We start from the raw sequence: 22,251 nt of genomic DNA on the forward strand, positions 1-22,251 counted from the left end.
GTTATAACCCTTTAGGAAACACAGACTCTGGCAAAGAATTTTGAGTTTAAAATGAGTTAAATATCAATGATTACTAATTAGCAATATAATATTGGTATGAATGGAGCGACTACATACAAAACTTACTATGTTATACTTTTTATATGATACTGTTATAGGCCGGCCGCGGATTCAGACGCCAGTGTTGCCATACTTGCTAATAATGTTGCCAGATTTTAGGATAAATTGGTAGGATGGTAGATTTTTACCGAACATGAGTTTAGTGTATTTATTTTGAAATCTTCACTACAATGTTATTTATATTCGTCATTCTTTAATAAGGCGCTGGCAACACTATTAGCAAATATAGCAACAACAGAAAAAGATGTTTTGAACTTTCCAAGTTTATATTACGTTTACTTAAAGTATTCTAAGCTCATAACAATCCCTTCGTTTTTTCAAGATAAATTAGAATCGCCTTCAACAACTAAAGACTTTATTAGACCTCTATAAGGTCTATTTTCATTCTACTAGGCCTTTGACCCTACATACGTAATTTCGACCTCTAAGGCCGTGAAAACCTAAAATTTTGTAGTAAATTCTCATAATTATCCGAAATGGCTAAATTAAAATGTAATGTTTTAACAATATCCTAACCAACTAATACTTGTGTTTTGAATATGTTTGATGAACATTTGATATTCCAAAAATGTTGACTAACAGAATCAAACCCAACTTTAAATCGTAAAACATAACATGACAAGACTAAGTTCTCAGTAGTTGGCCGGGAATGTATTGAGCTGGTAATTGAACCCGCGGCGGGTAGGTGTGTACTACGCACTCTAGTCGGCTTTCCTTGGCCTTCGCTTGCGAACCTCGGGTCGGTCCACTGGGTCCGCTGCCTTCGTGTCACCACCGCCCTCTGTTTCCTTCTCTTTCTCTTCTTCGGATGACTGAAAGAGTGAGATAATTTTATTAGAATTAGAACGAATACGTGCTATATAAGGTGTTCTAAAAGTATCTGCCATGGCTTTGATGGGAGGCAGTGTGAAGTTTGAATATTACAATAATAAATATAAATTATTGGATTATGTTTTTTTTCCATACAAACTAATCTATGTATCAGTTTGTTATAAAAGAGCTATCTCTTTCACTGTCAGACACATAGTGCTAGTGCGTTTTTGTGAACCACTTCATGCTGAGTAGACTCAATGTTTACAATAACTTCTTTATGTTCTACAATTGAATTAACTGGTCTAGGCTACGATTTCATCACTATTGTAATCTTCAAACACAAAATACTACCTCCCATTAAAGTCCTGGCAGATAATTTTTTAACATCTTATATAATGTTTGCGTGTAAAACATATATTAATTAGTGTAATTGGTTTGGACCGTAGTATTCAATTAAATAAATAAATATTGTAACTGGCAATCCCCAAGGGGTAGACAGAGGTACACATGTACAGTGTAACTCCCACATTGCACCAGTTGCGTTAGTCCTGTGCTAGGAGATGAGCTTAATATACCAGGTTTTTATGGTGTTACTGCAAAATCTTCAAAAAGCCCACAATAACACTTTCGCTCAACCTGGGACCCTGAGGTAGCTTCATTGGGGGCTACCCTTTTTTTCATGAAGCAAGTACGAAGAGGAGATGCCATAATGTGGTTGTGTACTGTATACACAAAGAATCAGCCCTGCCTAGTGATATAATAAGAAAAAAAAAGGTATAGATCAGTTATAAACACGCGGAAAATGGCACATTAAAATATGGACAATTGGCAATGTTTTTTAGTGTGGGACCGCTTGATAGAAAATAAAGAGTTGCGTAATTTGTAACGTCTCGCGCTCCCCGTAAAGTATCACGCATTATGTTTAAGAGAAATCCAGTTATGACATCTGCTAGTTTGTATTTGCTCCATGTATTTTATAGTTCACATAGTGCTATTTGGTGAGTAACAATACAGTAGCCCCGTTTGCGACCATTAGACCACCTTTGTAATAATGGAATGACTTGGTACTCACATCGCTGGGTGAGTTCTTCTCAGCATCGCTGTTGTTGGCGTTCTCGTCATCGTCCACTATGTCATCGTTGATCAGCTCCTGAAGGTAGTAAGGAATTTCATATTTAATATATTTTTTTAATAATATTAGGGCCTCAAACCATATTTTACCATTACCATAACCATTTGTCGATCGCACAGAGTTGTTACGTGTGAGAAACGAAACCGAAACCGAACAAATAAATATGTGTGGGAGAGTCATGCTTCGGCACGAATTGGCCGGCTCGACCAGATTGATACAACGGCCGAGCAGAAAATCGACGTGTAACAGCGCTTACGTTGTGTTTTGTGAGTGTGGGGTTAGCGGAGGCCCAATTACCCTTCTCAATCCCAGATTCCCCAAACAACCCTTAAATTCTTAGTCCGATAACGTACTTGTAACGCCTCTGGTGTTTCGGATATACATGGTCGATGGGGATTGCTTACCCTCAGGTGATCCGTCTGCACGTTAGCAGTTGGTTGTCCAGTCACCGCGCCAATCGTGCGGTCAATTACTTAATTATATCGCAGGGAATTCTTATAGTAATTGCGACTGGTTATTATACAACACTGTATAATGACTTATTTGTATAATGTTCTAGTTATACAACACTGTATAATGACTTATTTGTATAATGTTCTAGTTATTCAACACTGTATACGGACTTATTTGTAGTGTTTTAGTTACCTGGTCATCATCAGACTTCTCCTTAGCATCCTGGTCTCCTCGCGCGCGTTTGTCGAGCTCCTTCTGTGATACGAACACCTTGTCCGAGCGACGCGGCGGGTATAGCAGGTCGATTATACATACTAGGACCTGGAACAAACATGACGCAATTAAATATTAATTTAAGTGTGACCCATGCTTCGGCACGAATAGGCCGGCTCAGCCGGAGTACCATGGCCTTACAGAAAACCGACGTGAAACAACGCTTGCATTGAGCTTCGCTGTGTGAGTGAGGTTACCGGAGGCTCAATTATCCCCCTTCCCAATCTTTCCAACCCCTCATTCCCCAACAACCATAATCCCTAAAAAGCCGGCAACGATTATAGGCGGCGGCGATTGTTTACCATCAGGTGATCCGTCTGCTCATTTACCGGCTTATACCATAAAAAAGTAATGTTATACTGACCAGTCCAAGCAGTGCTCCAATGAATATGGTGGCCAGTGCGAAGATTAAGTAGGAACCCCACGTCGGTAGGCCGTACGTCTCCATCAACATATTGTGTACACTCTGAAATGGAGAATGAAAACATATTTAATGAAGAATCACATTAAAATTTGTTATTCACATGCGATGTGTAGGCTTCGGGACCTCGACATACATGAAAGAGCAGACAGACAGTAGTACAATCAATTTTCCATTATTTACAAGTTTACAAACTCTGTGCTTATACAATAATTGGGTAGTTTCCTAAATCAAAAATAAACTATTTTGACTTTTATATACAATACAATTTAATATACCAAAGTAATCGTAATTTCATTCATTAATTTGACGATATACTTTTTTTAACGGGACAAAATCGTCCAATTGTTTCTCCCGCCTTTTTTGAGGCAAGAGGGAGTGTCAGACTCTAAACTGACTAAAAACCACACCGTTCCTTCTCCTGCTTTTCCAGCCGGAGCCCTGGTAAAGCTGTAAAGTAGTCTGCAACTCCGGATCAACACTTCATTAGTTTACAAAGCAATTGTCCAGGTCTGGGTATGATTCGTTAAACATGCATCACATGAGAAAATAGTATAGGCGGTTTTATACCTAAAATGCTAATTAGAGTCAGTAATTCACTCACCCTGAGCGCCTGACTGAGTTTAAAGAACTCGGCGACCAGTGTCATCTGTACGGAGTGCGGCGCCTTCCACGCCGGCACGGGGTCGGTTTGCTTCCAGCGCTGGTCTTCCACGTAGCCCAGCATGGATTCCACGTCGCGAGGACCTTTGTATTGACGGAATTCGCCGTCTATTACACTGGAAGAGGGATTTTTGAGGGTTAGTAATGGACTTAAGTTTTTAAACTGACATGGTGACTAACTAACTCACTAACTAACTAATTGAAATATCGGAAAGTCATATACATAAATAGACATGGTAAATATCCTGTCTTAAGTTTTAATGATAGTAGTATTGGATCTTACAGTGGCATTGGCTCTGCCTACCCTTTGGGGATAGAAGGTGTGACGATAACTATAAAAAAATATTGGATTATGTAGTGTTTTGTAGTTTCTGTCTATGTCAAACGTTTGTGATAGTATAGTATGGGTGTTTTTACTGCAAAGTATTTAGTTCAGAACAAAGATTTATGAATTTTAGTAAAAACTAGTAGTCCAGTCATTTGGTAGATAAAAAGGGGGTTACCTGGAATGTTTTCCGGGAGTTTTGAAAATTGGTGAATTTATAGATTTGGGTATGCTCTTTTCGAATTTCAACTTTGCCACCTCGTACACCCGCCGCTCGCGCCGCCATATTGAAAAAATGGGGCATAAAACGGTTTTTTGTGAATATCTCCGTTGCGACGCATTGTACGAAAAAAATTTTAAGTACAAAATTAAACTAGAAAAAATTTCCTACAATTTATGTATTGATAACTTTTTCATAAAATCAATAGTTTTTGGCGTACGAGCGCCGCAAAGTATTATTAGTCCAGTCAAATTAGGATTTCACCTCGGAATTTGAGATACCCAGCTGTAATTTTGTATATACTTGTATATTGACTGCCTGAAACTTGTCTCAAAACCTACATATGGTAGAGTGTAAGCAACTATTAAATTTTAAGGTCCAAAGGTCCCAAAAAACGTTTTTTTGCGCTTTTTTGGAAATATCTCATTTCCTATGGGTTTTTGGTATTTGCATTTAATACCAATATTGTAGAATACAAAATTCTCTACAACTTTTGTCTAAACTTTTTTTTATACGTTTCCGGGATAGAGGGCGGAGAGCGCGCGGTCACTGCACCTCTTAAAAATTTTTTTTTCGTCTAACCTATCCGTGATGGTTGTCTATGGATAGGCCATTAAAAATACGTCATGGTTCCTAAAACCATTTTTCGTCAAAATCAATTGTTTGAAAGATAGACACTTCCAAAGTGGAAAAATGAGGTCTATAGAATGTGTCCTGCCCTCTAACTTTTAAAATAAGTGAGTAAGAAAACTAAAAAAAATATATTCTGTAGATTTTAATGGAAACTTTCAAAGAAAATTGGTTTGAACGAGATATCATCATTAGTTTTTAAGAATTGATACATTTAAAAAAAGCACATTGTTTGTACACGTGGTGGTGCAGATGAATAATACTTTGCGGCGCTCGTACGCCAAAAACTATTGATTTTATGAAAAAGTTATCAATACATAAATTGTAGGAAATTTTTTCTAGTTTAATTTTGTAGATAAATATTTTTTCGTAAAATGCGTCGGAACGGAGATATTAATAAAAAACCGTTTACAAACAATGTGTGTTGTACAAACAGGGGAGTTTCGGTAGGTTCCTGTTTCTGATGTTATATGTGTTATGTTATATGTTCCACTGTGTCCTCCGGGCGGTCTTCGCAGTGATGACACCCGGGCGTTTCCTCCCGCCCAATCAAAAACAGGATCCTACCGAAACTCCTGTGTCCGGTAAGCACCTGCGTCAGGCGGTAGGTGAGGACGCCATGGCGCCGCTCTAGCCACCGTAAGTGACAGGGCCTGCGGACGGCGAGCAAGGGTAGCTCGCCGCCCGACCAGATCCAGACCCGTGCGTGCGGCGCGTCGCGTTCCGCGCGCGCCTCAAAGAGCCATCAGACCACCACAGATGGGGCCCAGTAGGGCTGATGCCTGATCCGGAGCTGCGGACTACCTAGCGGGTTTACCGGGGCTTCGGGTCGAAAAGCAGGAGAAGGAACGGGGTGGTTTTTAGTCAGTAAGAGTCTGACACTCCCTTTCGCCTCGCCCAAGGCGGGAGAAGTCATTGGATGATTTTCCCCCTCAAAAAAAAAAAAAAAAAAAAAAAAGACACTCTTTTCTAGTTTAATTTTGTAGATAAATATTTTTTCGTAAAATGCGTCGGAACGGAGATATTAATAAAAAACCATTTTTAGCCGCCATTTTTTCAATATGGCGGCGCGAGCGGCGGTTGTACGAGGTGGCAAAGTTGAAATTCGAAAAGAGCATACCCAAATCTATAAATCCACCAATTTTCAAAACTCCCGGAAAACTTTCCAGGTAAAACTACCAAATGACTGGACTATAGCGAAAGTTGACCACATACTACAAAGTATATATTAGAAAAACTTTCAAAATTCCTTCATTTATACCGTCAGATTCCAAATAACTTTAGATAAGGGCAGGAAGAAAACACAATAGTACGGCCGTGCCGCTTTTCGCTCGACTTGGCTTAACAGATAAGTAATTTTTATTTAAGCAACTCACTGGAAGATAGTAGGCAGCGCAGTGACGACGAATCTACCGCTCAGTCCAGGCGACTTGGTGACGTCGACGGCGGCTGTCCTGACGCCCAGGGCCTTGCGAGTGGCGCGGGTGGACAGGTCGCGCCATGCCGGGGCCAGCGCGTTGCAGGCAGGGCACCATGGCGCGTAGCTGGAAGATAGATAATACGGTGAAATTATTACTATGGCTAAGTCTACTAATGGATTGATGGCTGCGGGTGCATAGAGTGGGGATTTCAGGTGCCTATCTAACCGCTTCAGAGAAGACGGTAGCACAGAGGTCACGTGCTGCCGTGCAACTTGCATAGCGAGGGTCATGGTAGACATATTCTGTACCTCAAGGCATGTGCCGTTAACAGGTTTTGCACCGTGGGGGCTCCGGAGTAGGCCAACTTTGAGGACTCAGTGCCCATTACAGGTACAAAGAGCGGTCACCGGGGTGGTTTTAGTAGGGTAAAAATCCCACACTTCCTAGTCTTTTATCCCCTAAAAGCTAGGCTACTTTTGAAGGTTTACTCCGTCATCAAAAAAAAGTCTACTAATAGAATACCTTTGTTTAGCTATCTACCAGCTAAACAAAGCTGTTGATGATAGTACATCAAAAACCGGTCAATCAAGGAAAGGTCTGTCTACTACCATTCATTTCTGTAATCATTCTCTTTCATGCCAATTTCCTCTTTAAGTCCCGCTTTGCCATGATGCTATTGTGGAGTTCTACTCCTGCACACACGTTATCTTGACAATAACTAAACCCATACTAAAAACAATCATCCATTTGGTACATTCAGAAGTAGTTTTAGAAGAATAGCCATAAATTTAATAATGTCACAATAAACTGTACTAAGGAAGTGATTTCCATTCTAGTAGGTTAAAAGGGGACATGTATTAACATAGCGATCGGATACTAACATACAATCAAATAAAACAATTTAAATAGTTGGAACACAGCCAGGGATGTGAGAGATGTTCTATTGGGGACGACTAGTTGTTTATCACGGCTTCATCCGTAGGGAGAGAAATAGTTGCCTACAAGATGCTTTTAAAAATACCTTAGTCCTATTTTATGCTGGTATATAAAGCTGAAGAGTTTGTATGTTTGACCGCGCTTATTACTGGAACTATTGGTTATATTTGAAACTAAAAAGTATAATTTTTACATAGTGATAGTTACTTTTTTATTCAATGGTTTGCATTTTAATGGAATTCTCGCATTAGTTTTATTTTTCTCCAGTCCTCGAAAGACAGCAGAAAGCAACAAAAAATTACGTAAGACAATTACATACATTTAGCTTTGGTTTGGCTTACAAAAACGTAAAACAAATTAACATTCATAGTAAAACATTAGCTTAAGCTTTATGGGTATAAAGCCTAAGCTAATGTGACTTGACTGACTAGGGTAAGTCATAGATTATATCTTAGATGAAACACTATAACCTTTTAGCTGTGAAGGTCATATGACAGTGTCCCCATCCCAACGTAACTACGATCAATATGTCTACAATATTTACGAACAAACTGTAGTGCAATCTATGCATACAAGTTAATGTTTCAAGAAACCTATAGTTTTGTTTGTAACTGTGTCTGTGATGTTAAGTTTAAATGTCGATCAGTAGTATTATTGACATAGTCACAAGGTACAAGTAATACATAAAAATATTTTCTTTTTTGAATAGACCGGTACAAACCAATGACAATATTCAATACTTAACTTACAAAAATTGAAAATACCTATACAAAATTTAGACAATTAATTTATATTAATTTTATACGAATATTTATATATTAAATATTATTTTTTATATTAAATATTCGTTCACCCATCTCTTTCGCAAAACTTCAAACATTCCGACAAAAATAATCTTCTTTCAGTCGAAAACACATCAAACTGGCTTTGAATCCAGGAATCGGTTTAAAAGTTGATGTTATGTTAAACGGTTTTAATGGGCTTATATTGTATAGTCACTAAGATTAAGAGCGTGAACCAAATAGACCGATCGGACGTCAGGAAGGGGGTTAAATGTATTTTTTATAGTATAAGCTGGTAAACGAGCAGACGGATCACCTGATGGTAAGCAATCGCCGTCACCCACGGATATCCGAAACACCAAGTGCATTGCCGGCTTTTTGAGAGTTGGAGAAGATTGGGAAGGGGGTAATTGGGCCTCCGGTCACACAACGCAAGCGTTGTTTCACGTCGGTTTTCTGAGGCCGTGGTATCGCTTCGGTCGACCGGGCCCATTCGTGACGAAGCATGTTCCCACTTAAATTTGACTCAAACAAACCGGTCAAGTTAAAATGTCGAAGTAATGAAACTACTAGCAGTTTTTGGTTATATCTTTACACGGTACCGAAGTATTGAATTACTGTAAACAGGTACAGGAAGTTTGCGCATTGGCAAAACATCTGTAGTCATCGCAAATGACATCATGTTGTATAACATACCTATATTCATGGCTCTTTTTCTGCAGTAAGACAGAGGTGTAATTGTTAGCAAGTTTTGTTGGTTTTATTACATTGTAATAATAGGGGGCGAGCTTTTTAGCTAAACCAATGAGTATGGACATTTGAAAATGGTTGTACGTCCAGCAATAGGTAAATTTTTGGTCAGCCAATGTGATGTTTTTATGTGACAGGGAAGTAAAATAGCAGTTGGAACATTAGGGATGATGACGGGGTATCAATAAGAAATCAATTTAGTCCATCAGTTAGGTAGTGAAAAATATTAGACACGTACACGGAAGAGGAGAGTAGGGGTGAGCAAATGCGTCATTTCTACGTATAAAATGTATCTAGAAGTGATGTCACACGATATTTCAAATCAATATGTTTTAACGACGATACTACAAGACGGACATTAAAATAAAAATTCGTCATTTTCCCTATTGTATTTATTGTTGTTATAACAAGGTATTGATTTTGTTTTCAATCTTTTCTTGTAAACGTGACAAAGTAACGAGCATTCGACACACGATAACTTTTATTGTCTCATTATTTGTGGAACGGAAAAATAGGGTTTCGGATCGATTAGGTAAACTGGTAGTGATTTATGTATTTTGTGTGATAATGGAATTTAGATAGTAACTGGTCAGAATGGAGCGAAATCTGGAATAGTAAAACAGGATGGATATAGGACGCTGTCGAAACGCTGGAAACGAATTCCAGATATGACGACTCTGCACAACTATTTTATAATTCTTTCCAGATACACATACAGGGATTTTTTTAGGGGGAAAATAATCCAACGACTTCTCCCGTCTCGGGCGAGGCAAGTGTGTCAGACTTTTATTGCCTAAGTTGCCCGTTCCTGGTTCGGCTTTTCGAGTCGAAGCCGGTAACCCCAGCCAGTCCGCAGCTCCGGACACATACAGGCCTACTCATTTAACTACAAACTATTAGGTAGTTTTAGAGCTGTCTGATCTAAAAATTTAGTAGGCAATTAGCATTTGTTTTGCACCTAGTTAGTACGAACACGAAATACCTAATACCGAAATATTCAGGTATGCAATAGGTAACCTATCTGGTGTTTAGCAATACTAAATACAACTAAATATTTAACCCTAGCTCACTAAACATATTTTCGAGTTACACAATCACTAAACATTAGTCATTTTGACTAACAAAATAAATCGTCAATTTTTTTTTTTAATTATATTTTTTTATGAAAAAAGTAGGTGAAATATTAGTTATTATTAAGGTTTCTTAGAAAGTATTGAACAAACATATAAAAAATGTTAATCCTGGCAGTCTGAGAAGACAGGAATCGTATGTTCGCCACAAATGGCCTTCTTGCAGGAGTGGCATGATACTTTTGGCATCCTATGCTTCTGGTACGGGCAAACTACGCAAATTTTTTGTTTGTTTGGCTGTGCATGACTAGTACTAGCCTCAATATTTTCAATTTGCAGGATATCTTTGATACTGGCCCTGATATTCTTCCTCAAAGTTACAGCCGTGTATCGTTCACGCAACACCATGGCTTAATGAGAGTGTCTGCCAATTTTTGCACGAATGCTTTGCGTTTAAAAGGTTTTTGTCGTTGCCGCACCATATTAGACACATAAGAAACAGATCCATTGACTATACATAAGTTCAGCATATTATAAAATATGCACTGAGGCCACCTATTTGTTGTGCGGTTGCAGCTCATGGCAGAACAAATCTGGTCAACAGTATCAACGACTCCTTTGGTACAATAATACCAAAACCTGATATAATACATTTCTACAATAGTAGTAATGTATTATTTCAGGCTTTTTCATGTTGGAGTTAATGTCTGGCTGACCAAAAATCACTTTATTGGATTTCGGTTTCTTCATCACTTGCGTCGGTGTTTACGCAATGTTCTACCTTTATAATAATATAATAATAATAATAATAAAGTCCGCAAGGCAGCTTGTGGCGAGCTGTTGGGCAGTGGCGACCCCACGGACCTGACTCCCGGGAGAGGCCCTACTTTTTAACTCCGGTTAGTACTCGTGACTATCCGGAGTGGCCTCTCCTACCTCACTCTTGCCTTAATCGGCTGGTTTGAGTGGAGATTCGCAAGAGTGGAGTTGCCTTCAGCTCCACTTGGGGGAAGGACGTATCCCAGTAAGATGCTGGTAGGGGTCTTGACCGTACTTCCGGGATTGCTCTGATAGCCGTGGGATGCCTCCCCTTCCTCAAGCAGCTCAACGGATGTTGCTTCCCTTGTCGCTACATGCTAGCGGCCGTTTCCGGGGGCCCACTATTGAGTTTGCGAGTCACCCCCTGCCTGTTTATCCGTATTTTTCAATATTGGTCAGGGGCAGGGGCCATAGTCCCCATAGTTAACCGGTTAACTATTCCACAGCCACCCACATCCATATCCCTATCATTTCCTTTTACCATATTATCTCACAATAGTCCTGCATCAACCGGGGATTGTCCTTTGGTGTACTTCCATAGTGCATACAGGGATAATCGCCGGCTGATGTCCCCTTACATTTAGATTAAAATTGTTCAACGGGCCTCTGCGAGTTGGCTTCGGCCCCTCGTACGCCTTCCAAAGGTCCGGGACCCTGTGGTCCCGTGATTATGTAATGAACATACATAATAATAATAATAATAAATCTTTATTCGCCGAAATATGGTACAAAAAAGGTGGTAACAGGTAATTATGTAGCTAAACACATTTCGCCTTCAGTAGGCATGCGAAAACTTAGGAACTTAAATAACCCTATTATTACATATAAAATAAAATAAAATTATATTCTATACTTAAAAAATTCTTCTAGGGTATAGAAGCACTTTTCAATAAGCCAGTCTTTTAATTTTCCTTTAAATTTCGTGGTAGGTAGCTCTCTTATTTCTCTAGGAATATTATTATATATATTAATTATCATCATTGAACTATTTTTCTTATGTAAAGTACTTCTACATCTTTTCATTCTTAATTTTGTAGGATCCCTCTGTTTAAATTTACAGTTCTCACTAACCTTAGGATATAATTGAGGATAGTTTCGTACAAACATACCTATCTCAGCAATGTATAAGGATACCACAGTCATAACACGTAACTTTTTGAAAAGTGGTCTGCACGATTCTATTGGACTAACACCGCATATAGCCCTAATACATTTTTTTTGTACAATGAACACTTTGTTTATATCTGTAGAATTACCCCAGAGAACCAGACCATACCTCAAAACAGATTGCACATAGCCATAATATGCCGTAAGGGCTGTGTGTGTGTCAGCACTTTGTCTAAGTTTCTTTAATGCATATACAAATTTATTTAGTTTTTTACATGTAGTGTCTATTTGCATCTTCCAATTACAATTTTCGTCCAACATTAAACCTAAAAATTTTACACTCTTTTGTTTTGATATTTCCTCACCATTGTATACTATGTTAATCTTTTGTGGCACTTGCTTATAATTACTAAATTGTATAAAATTAGTTTTTGACAGGTTTATTTGTAAATCGTTAACGTTTAGCCAATCAATTATTGTGTGTAAAGTACTGTGAACTATTTCGGTTTGCCCTTCCTTACTATCTTCCGGTATTATAATTGAAATGTCGTCTGCAAACAGAACGCATTTATAGTGAGTAACATTAGGAACATCATTTATATACAAAAGAAACAGGAGAGGCCCTAGAATACTGCCTTGGGGAACTCCTGCTTTATTTACTTTAAATTGAGATCTATAAGTGGTTGACACAAATTTATTGTTAATATTTGTCACTTCTACGCACTGCTTCCTGTTATCTAAGTAGCTTCGGAGCCAATTTAAAGCTGGACCTCTAATTCCATAATATTCACATTTTGCAAGCAATTTCTCATGGTTAACTAAATCGAAAGCTTTGCTCATATCTAAAAAGACTACTGTGACCGGACGTTTATTATCTATACTCTCTGTAACAGATTTAACTAATGAGTATGCTGCTAACGTAGTTGATTTTCCTTTCTGGAAACCGTTTTGCTCCTCATTTATTACTCTGTACTTATTAAGAAAAAAATTTAGTCTATGGTGCATGACTTTTTCATAAATTTTTGACAGTATCGGGATTAAGGTGACAGGTCTGTAGTTGTTTACGTCTAGCTGACATCCCTTCTTGAAAAGGGGTTTAACTATTGATACGCGAAGTTTTTCAGGGAAGACACCATTTGAAAAAGAAATGTTGATTAGATAAGCTAGCACTGGCGATATTATTATAGCTGAAGCTTTTATGATGTTTGTGCTGATTTCGTCATAACCTACAGACCTTTTATTATTCAGTGAATTTATTATTCGTAAGACTTCATCATCAGTACACGGTCTTAGAAAGAAGCTGTGATTATTTTTTATTAATGAATTTGTATTGTCTAAGTGTGCCGGGATTTTTTCCGGGCGCTTATGTGCCTTTGATACGGATATAAAAAAATCATTAAATGTGTTTGCAATTTCAGTAGGGTTAGTAATTATATTATTAGTATCAGTAGCAATTTTTTCTATTTGTTTTTTATAATTAAGGGAGTCTACTTTATTTTTTACAATATTCCAAGTAGCTTTATTTTTATTTTTTGCTTTAGATATATACTTATAATTTGTGAGTTTCTGAGATAAGGTCATAGATTTTTTGAATATTTTACAGTATTTTGTATACATTTCTTTTGCATGATTGTTATTTTTTTGATGACATTTTCTTTTAAGTTCTCTCTTTTTTTTAGATGATATTCTGATACCTTTAGTGATCCATTTGGGTGAGGTTACATTAGCAATTATTTTTAATTTTTTTAAAGGAAAACACAAATTATAGAATAAAGTAAATAAGTCATGGAAAGTATTGAAAGCTCTATTGGCATCAGTATCACAATATACATCACTCCACGATAGCGACCCAATTGCTTCTTTAAATTTTGTTATATTTTCATATGAGTAATCTCTAACCATACAGTACCAAAAATCTAAATTAGGTTTCTGCTCTTGTATTGGAAACTTAAGCATCTGACAAGTATTATGATCAGATAGAAAAAGTTCATGAGTAGTACCTACTGCTTTATCAATATTACTTATGATGTGATCGATACATGCATTTAGTCGTGTTGGATTGTTAATGTGTATCTGATACCCGTAATTGGACATCAAATCAGTGAGTTTTGATGAGTCTTTATTGTCTTTTAGTGTGTCAATATTTAAATCGCCAGTTATAATTATTTTCTTATGATGTTTTAACTGTAGCTTATATAGTAACAACTCTAACTTTTCAAAAAAAAATATTGCACTTGACTTTGGTATTCTATACAAACATATGACTATGCATTGAAAAGCTGGAATCTCTATTCCACAACACTCAAATATTTTTTCACAACAAAGGTCTTTCAAGTAATTTATGTTCTTAAAGTCCAGCGATTTATGCGTCAAGATACATACACCACCTCGTTTGGTTTCTTGCCTCGAAAAACAAGCAGCTAAATTGTATTTCTTAAATGTTAAGTTTACCTCATCGCCAGACTTTATGAACGTTTCTGAAAAACATAAGATATCTATACTACGATCTTTGTTACAATATTCATTTAAACATACCTCAATTAACTCTCTTTTGTTTAGTAGACCTGCTATGTTTTGATGCAGTAAAGTTGCCGAATTTCGTGATATAACTTGATTACTAGCGAAATAAATTGTTATAATTACCATGTTCTACATTATATGTTTGGGTTGACTCTATACAATTTTTAGGAAAATGATCTACACTAATGTTCTTAGGTTTACTAATTGTTTGAAAGTAAAAAGGAATGGTACCTTTTTTAGGTCCGGCTTCTATAACATAGTTTGCTTGCTGACGGCTGCAAGTTTTTAGAAGGAATTTATTCTCATAATCTTTGCTATCAATTAGATAATTAATTTTTTTACAGGTATCATACAAGAACTTATTTTTGTTTCTAGTTAAGTTGGACAAAGATAGAAAAGAACATTTACTATCGTTATTACAAATATTTTTTAGTAAATTATTTAGTTTCCATTCGTTTAAGAAAGGGTTGTAAATTATCTGTAGTATTATAATATTAATATGTTTAAATTTACTTAACAATGCTGCTATATCAAGTGTTATCTTAGTGGGATTCGAATCACTCTCCCCTATGCTAAGAATCAAATAATTTTCCGCTGAATCTTCTACGTTCTGATAACCTTTTAGTATTTCAGATGATTGAGCCCATGGTTTAACTATCGATGATACTTTATACTCTTCGTATTTTGTATTTATTCTCGTACGGGCCAGTTTTTCTCCTAATCCAGTACATTGCTTACCTCCAAACACGTATATCTTACGAACATTTTCATTTTTGTCTGTACTACTAGCGCCATCTCTTGACGTTTTTGGACTTAATGTGTTTCCGTTATCAACTTCTTTCTCGGAGTCCTTGTACACTGTGTCGCCATCTATTGTCGTCTTTTGTAACAAATGGTTTTGATTACACTCGTCTTGAGTACTGTTACACGCGATGGCACTTATTTCATACTCGTGGTCCACATTAATTGTCTTACGTTTCTTTTTTGGCGTAATGGAGTTTGTATAGGTGTGCTGGTTGTAGAGCATATTTTTGTTAGTTGTGAAATCTTAGATTCCTGCTCCTCAACTCTGGCTTGTAAACAGCTTTTTTCTTGTAATAAATTTTCTATCTCTTTATGAGCGCTTTCAAGTTTCTCCCGTAGATCTTGTATAGTCGCATGGAGATCAAGTGTTTCCTGACATACTACGGTCGAGAGGTCGGGGAGACTTTTTCGTAATGTGTTCGAGTCAGACGACAGAAATGACAAATCGTCCAACGACTTATTTGTTAAGATCTTGTTTTTCCGTATTGTTACGTTATCCTCCATCTCGTTTTACCAAAAAAAAAGGAAAAGTAGAAAAAAATAATAATACAAAATGCACAAAAATAATTGCAGCGAGTCGGGATCGATCTCACGACGCTTCACTCGGCAGACTGTCCCAACACAAAAACTGCTAACTTGAGTTATAGTTTATTGACAGAGTTTAGGTTCTTATTTGAGGTTTTCTCTTTTTTTGAAAATTACACCGTTAAGGGTACGCGCCTTTTTTAAAAAAGTTGTTTACACTTTTCAGTTTTTAGTTTTGCACTTGTATACACATATTTTCTTCACTTATTGTGTTGCACTTTACATTGGTTTTAATGAGATTCGTGAAACTAGATGTTGTAACACTAGGTTTAAATGTTTATTTTGTGTTTTTATATTATTTTTACGTTGATCACTTTCAACTATTTTTAACTATTTTTTAACCACGAAAGAGTTTAGAATTATTGTTGTCTTCACTTTCACTGGTGCACTGAGTCTAACTTAATATATTGAACATAAAATTACGGCAAATTTAATAACTTTTCTATTTTTAATAATTTTTATACACGGAGCCGATGTAAACATGACGGCCAACGCCATCTATCCGTTGTTTAAGTTATTTTCTTCTTCTTGAAATCCTGATAGTTCACCAGGTTGACATGCGAGTTCTAGATCATCATTTTCACTGTCAGATTCATTAAAAAACTGCAGAATTTTGTCTCAATCTCAATCTAAAACAGAATAAACGGCTGTATATAATATTCAAAAAATATATTTTTCCTCTTCATACTAATAAAATATATGAAATTTATTTTATATTATATAACATAAATAATATAATTCTAAGAAACAAAAAAAAAACTATATTTGTACAAAAAGTCAATAAATAAACAAAATTATTCCAAGCTTACCTTAACTTACTTTTCACGCGTAATCACTAAATATTAGTCCGCGAGACTAACAATTCGTCAAAACTCCGGAAGTAAACCACGTGCAAACAAAACGCATGCACACGGTTCACTGAAACAATGAATAAGGAGGGTACTGAGCGCGGTGGGGCAGGGGAATGCCAGGAACATATCTAAACAGAAAATGTTCAGAGGTCGTGTCGCCTGTGAGACTAATGTTTAGTGATCTAGGGTTAATAACACCTGTGACTAATTCGCGTAACATGTAACATTGTTGACATTCTTTATGTATTATGTTCTGTAACAAATTCTTAGAAACTCGTATTAATGTGGGGAACAAACATAAATATGGATAGATGTAGGTCTGTTACAATATTTAGCATAGTATTGGCATTGTGCCAATACGGTGATATGAACTTATTGACGTAAGTCTCAGACTTAGTTAGTCAAGGTCAATAAAAGTCTGTCTGCATTGTATGTCTCATTGTAAATGAGCTAAGAGTTTTAGGTATAAGATATCTTGAACTGTCTCGTTGGCCGAGTGATTGCTAGTGTGACTGCCAGGTTTGCCTGGCAGTAACCATCGCCCATCAACCAACCATAGCCCATCCCGGGAATCAAACCCTTTGGGGTTTGATTCCCGGGATGGGCGAAGTATTACTGGGCTTTTCGAAAAAAAAAACAGTAGTAGCACGGAGTCTGGAATGGCAGTACCTATTACATGGGACTTACAACATAAATTGTGAATAGTGGGTGTACATTGTACAGTAGCATTACATGTCATAATGTGCACCTCTGCCTACCCCTTCGGGGATTAAAGGCGTTACAATATAAAAAAATATCTTGAACTGTAGACAAAATATTTTGTCATGTCGAGAGTATTAATAAATTATTACATACATTCTAGTGTTTGGATTAGTTAGAAGAGTAACCAAAAATCTATCTGTTCTAACTTTGCCACTTAAATATAAGAAGGATGCAAGATGCATCTAAAACAAATTCAAATAGCTGTTACATTATTTAAATGTATTCAAACCTACATCAACACAATATCAACAGCCAATGACTAACAGCATTATAATTAACATTCATGTAAGGCATAGAGTGATGTAATACCTATACAGACTGCTTTCTGATATAGAGTGACTCATTGGCCCAAAAATTGTCTAATACCTCTTGTTTGTTGCATGTATAAGACCTTGGAATGAGCAAATAGCTTCACTAGAGGACTGACCAACAGACATTTTGTTTTTTTTATATTGTAATATTTGCTATGACATTCAAAAGTGCCTTCCCAGTCTATTTGAAATAAATAATTGTGATTTTGACTTTGTATTTGAAGAGTATTTCAGGGTGTCTGTTAAAAGAATTTGCTAATTACTCTGTTATTTTTAGTAGAGGGTATATTTCAAAATACTTTTTAGTAAACAAATGTTTATAGTTTTAGTAATGAAATAGTTTTTAGTTAGAAACTTATAGTATAATATGTGTTTCTGTAGGATAAAAAGTCTGTGTTATTCCAGATTATAATCAACCCCTGTTCCAAATACCACCCTAATCTCTTCAGCCATTTTGTCATGATTGAGTAAAAAACATACACATAAAGAACAACACACAAACTTTCGCATTTATAATATAAGTAGGACCTTAATTTGTTACCCATATATTATTTATAAGAACTTATACCACATTAAGGAAAGCAATATAAAGTTTTTAAGCTTGAATTTAGTAAGATTCACACATTTTTGAAGAAGTAATATCACACTAAGTATTATTATTTGACTGTCTAAGTGTAAAACAAGACTTTTATTGACATAACACAACACATTAGACTGTGAATTTGTATTGACAAGTTTAATAAACTTAGCATTTCTTATAGGATTTAAATAGGAATTAAGGTTCAATGACACACAATCTGTTTTTCATGACCATACTATGACTTAATCCTACAAATAATATACCTAGATGTCTATGATTGGATGGATAGGATGCATTTTGTTCTTTTTCTACACAAAAACTACTGAACAGATTAAGATGAAACTTGGCACAGACATAGATTATAGTCTGCAATAACTTTTAGGTAGGTACTTTTTATTGGATAATGCAGGTAAAGCCATTGGCAGAACCTAGTCATGTGACGACTCATGACATACAAAGTTTTAGTTGTATTTTATAATGATTTAATATTGACTTAGAACAATTTTTACTCATTGATTTTTGATATCATAATAATTATTATTCCCTGTCCTGTAGTTTAATTACTTTTATCTATTGATAAGTTTACAGTGCAATTCTCATTCATACTGTAAAACATACCTATTATTAACATAATACTACTTGTTGAATGCTTATTGGTCATCAGTAAAATAAAAGAAAAAAAGTAGTTAGACTTAAAAAAATGAACAAACATTGGGTGTTTTATAAAAAAAATTACAAGATTACAGATAATTAAATAAGGTTATCTACAGATTATATAAAGCATTTGGTTTATTTACAAAGTATGTAGTTATGTAGGTAACAATTCAATGTCGTGATAAAAAGGTGTAAAATTATGTATAGGTCTGTTTCTCAGTACTGTTGGACAAAATGGATGCTGTATTTCACACGGAACGTGCGGGAAGTCGCAGGCATGCACCAACAATAGACAATAATGCGTCACGGTTTTTCAAAACGGTTCTTTCACATAGACCTTAGCGACCTTGTAGTGGTTATTGAACCCAACGAGTGGGTTGTTACTCCCATACGCAATTTACGCTACAAATATACATATTTTACTATAGAAATTTGTATAAATAGAAAATTAGACTCTCTACTTAAGTTTCAGACCCCATTCTAATAAGAATTTAGGTAATTCACACCTTAAATAATCAAGGAAAAAATTTGACACGTTCCTGTAAATTGACCGAAACCGGCTACATAAAAAAATTACTTACAACTCGACCATCCATTCTCCCTCAAGGATTTCCCTCCAATTGTCTTCATTTAACTCGCGGTTGGCACTCACAAAACCAGTAAAACAACATAAAATAAATGAGAAATAAAGGAAAAAATGTAAAATTTGCGGAACCGTGTGTACGCGCGCCATGTTTGATTTTGTTGTAATGTTGCTAGCATTCAAACGATAATTGCTACAAAATCTTTATAGAGCTTCAAATTAAAATATTACCAAATCTGTTAATGGTAAATTTAATTTAATATATAAAAAATATATTGCGTTAAAATTATTAAATAATAAACGTTTTACGATTCTTTTTGTTGTAATGTTATTAAAACAAAAATAATTTTCTTTGACGAACAACAGTTCTGCCATCTAGCAACGTGTAGTGTAATCTAATTGGAAGACACTGAGTATTATAAATTCGAGGATAGATGTCGTTACTTGTGCTATGGACAACTCTAGTTTTGGAAATGATTTTTCAATAATTGAAAATTCAGGCTCGAAATATTAGAGTGGTTAGATGAAATGCCAGAACTATCTAACGTAAACATAATTTGCAAAAAAGAAATTCAGAGGTATCATGATTTTAGTTCTAAATTCTTTTTACTTATTTTTCTTAACCACGCATATAATAATGTCTGCGACGAATAGTAGATTTAGTTTCTTAGTATTTGCGCAGAATTGTCGTATTATCCGTGTACAAGTGCTTACATACTCCTCAAAATTAAGCACTACAACACCTTGTGGCAGTTTACTCAACGTAAGAGGGTTTTGCCATAGTCGTAGTCTGTAGATAAAGAACTAACTATATATAATGAAAAAGAACAAGACTGCACGGTTGGCGCGGTGGCTGGGCAACTGGCTGCCGTGCAACGTGCAGCGGATTCAATTCCCGCACGGAGTAACTTTGTGTTTTCCAAAAAATTTTGTTTCGGGTCTGGGTGTCATGTGCATGTGAAATTGTATGTTTGAAAACGCACCCACGACACAGAAGAAAATCCAAATGTGGGACAACGTTAAAAACAAAAGATGAATGGAGATAGATTCCACGTTTGGCGGATGTGTTGGAGATCTGAGTTCAAAAAGAGCGCTGCTGTCAGATCCGTTTTAAATGTGTAATGCCTTAGTCGGCTTTTACCACTAGGAAAGCCTTCCAATATCTTTTCCTGTTTCGAGTGAGAGAGTGACGAGAGAGTGAGTTTCATTTAGACTCTTACCACAGAATACTACTCTTACTAGTGCCGGCGTAAGGGTCACTGGTACCCCGGGCGAAAATATTGTGGCGCCCACTTGAGGGAAGCAATATCAAGTGTTAGTTTTTTGCTGATCCCATGCACAGAGCGTAGGACACAGTTCTAAGGGTTTGCACCAGGAGAGGCAAGAGACTCCAACTTCAGACCTTGGCGCCCCCTAGAATTTGTCGCCCAGGGCCATCGGCCCATCACGCCCCCCCCTAACGCCGACACTGACTCTGACTGACAAAAAACTACCCCATTACTACTCCTGCTTTTCGAGCCGAAGCCCCGGTACACCCGCTAGGTAGTCCGGAACTCCGGAATTTCTGAGAGCCTAGCCCATCTATACTAAACCTAGTTCAATACCTACATTAATAGGTATAGATAACTATAAAACGTTAAAAAACCGTCGAACGGCCAGTGTTGTGCTTATCGACAACGGTGTCGATGTCGCATTGTTACGGCTTCCCTACTGGCTTCGTCTACTATCGATCGGCAACGTCCTCCGATACCTATATTGTCATATTCACGCTCTAGTGCTACGGGTATCAGCTGGTATTTAGCTTACGTAACTATTACGTCATTGAGGATTAGGTGAAAAGTTTTAGCCATGCTTCGGCACGAATGGACTGGCTCAACCGGAGTGATACCACGGCCTTACAGAAAACCGACGTGAAATAACGCTTGCGTTGTGTTTCGTTGTGTGAGTGAGGTTACCGGAGACCCCTCTTTCCAATCTTCCCAATCCCCGATTCTTCAACAACCCTTAAATTCCTAACCCCTAAAAGGCCGGCAACGCACTTGTAACGCCTCTAGTGTTTCGGGTGTCCATGGGCGACGGCGATTGCTTACCGGTGATCCGTCTGCTCGTTTACCGGCTTATTCCATAAAAAAGTAATTTGGGATTTTTCTATAGATAGACTCTGTTTTTCTCTCTGTCTCTCTCTTGACACCTACGATAAGGATTGGCCGCAGAAAGATTTGCACAGAGAGGAGTGGAAGGTAGGTAGGGAGAACTTTGCCCTGCGGGACGACCATGGCTAAAAATAAATAAATAATAAATAGGTAGACCCTGTTTTTTTTATAGGAGAGCGTTTGGTTAATAACTCATCTGGTGGTAAGCGATGATGTGGCTGACGATGGAACTACAATTTAATTAGATTCTTAATTATTATGTTATCGGCTTACAAAGGTAAGTATTCGAAGAAGAACTCGACTAGTTTCAAGCCATGGTAGAGGCTCATATTCATGACAAGCATTTCGCGACACGTGACGCGGCGATTGTCGTGGAATGCTGCATTCATCAGAATATGAGCCTATAATTTAGTATGTCCCACGAAAGTTATAATATAATTAGATTCTTGTTTGCAGCAGCTGTAAAACCTTACCTAGTAGGTAACACCATATTTATTACTGAGAATTCCGAAT

General features: G+C 36.8%; 1 protein-coding gene across 1 annotated transcript; it reads right to left on the reverse strand.

The window, feature by feature from the left end:
- Positions 1-383: 383 nt before the first annotated feature.
- Positions 384-19,755, reverse strand: LOC118276726 (thioredoxin-related transmembrane protein 1-like). Its single transcript, XM_035595231.2, has 7 exons — positions 19,584-19,755; positions 6,427-6,594; positions 3,817-3,991; positions 3,156-3,257; positions 2,711-2,839; positions 2,006-2,083; positions 384-932 (listed from the first exon to the last, which is right to left on the reverse strand). The coding sequence occupies exons 1-7, from the start codon at positions 19,733-19,735 to the stop codon at positions 822-824; spliced, it is 915 nt and encodes a 304-aa protein (XP_035451124.1). The 5' UTR covers positions 19,736-19,755; the 3' UTR covers positions 384-821.
- Positions 19,756-22,251: the final 2,496 nt, after the last annotated feature.

Source organism: Spodoptera frugiperda, chromosome 17, assembly GCF_023101765.2.
Source record: "Spodoptera frugiperda isolate SF20-4 chromosome 17, AGI-APGP_CSIRO_Sfru_2.0, whole genome shotgun sequence".
NCBI classification, from domain to species: Eukaryota; Metazoa; Arthropoda; class Insecta; order Lepidoptera; family Noctuidae; genus Spodoptera; species Spodoptera frugiperda.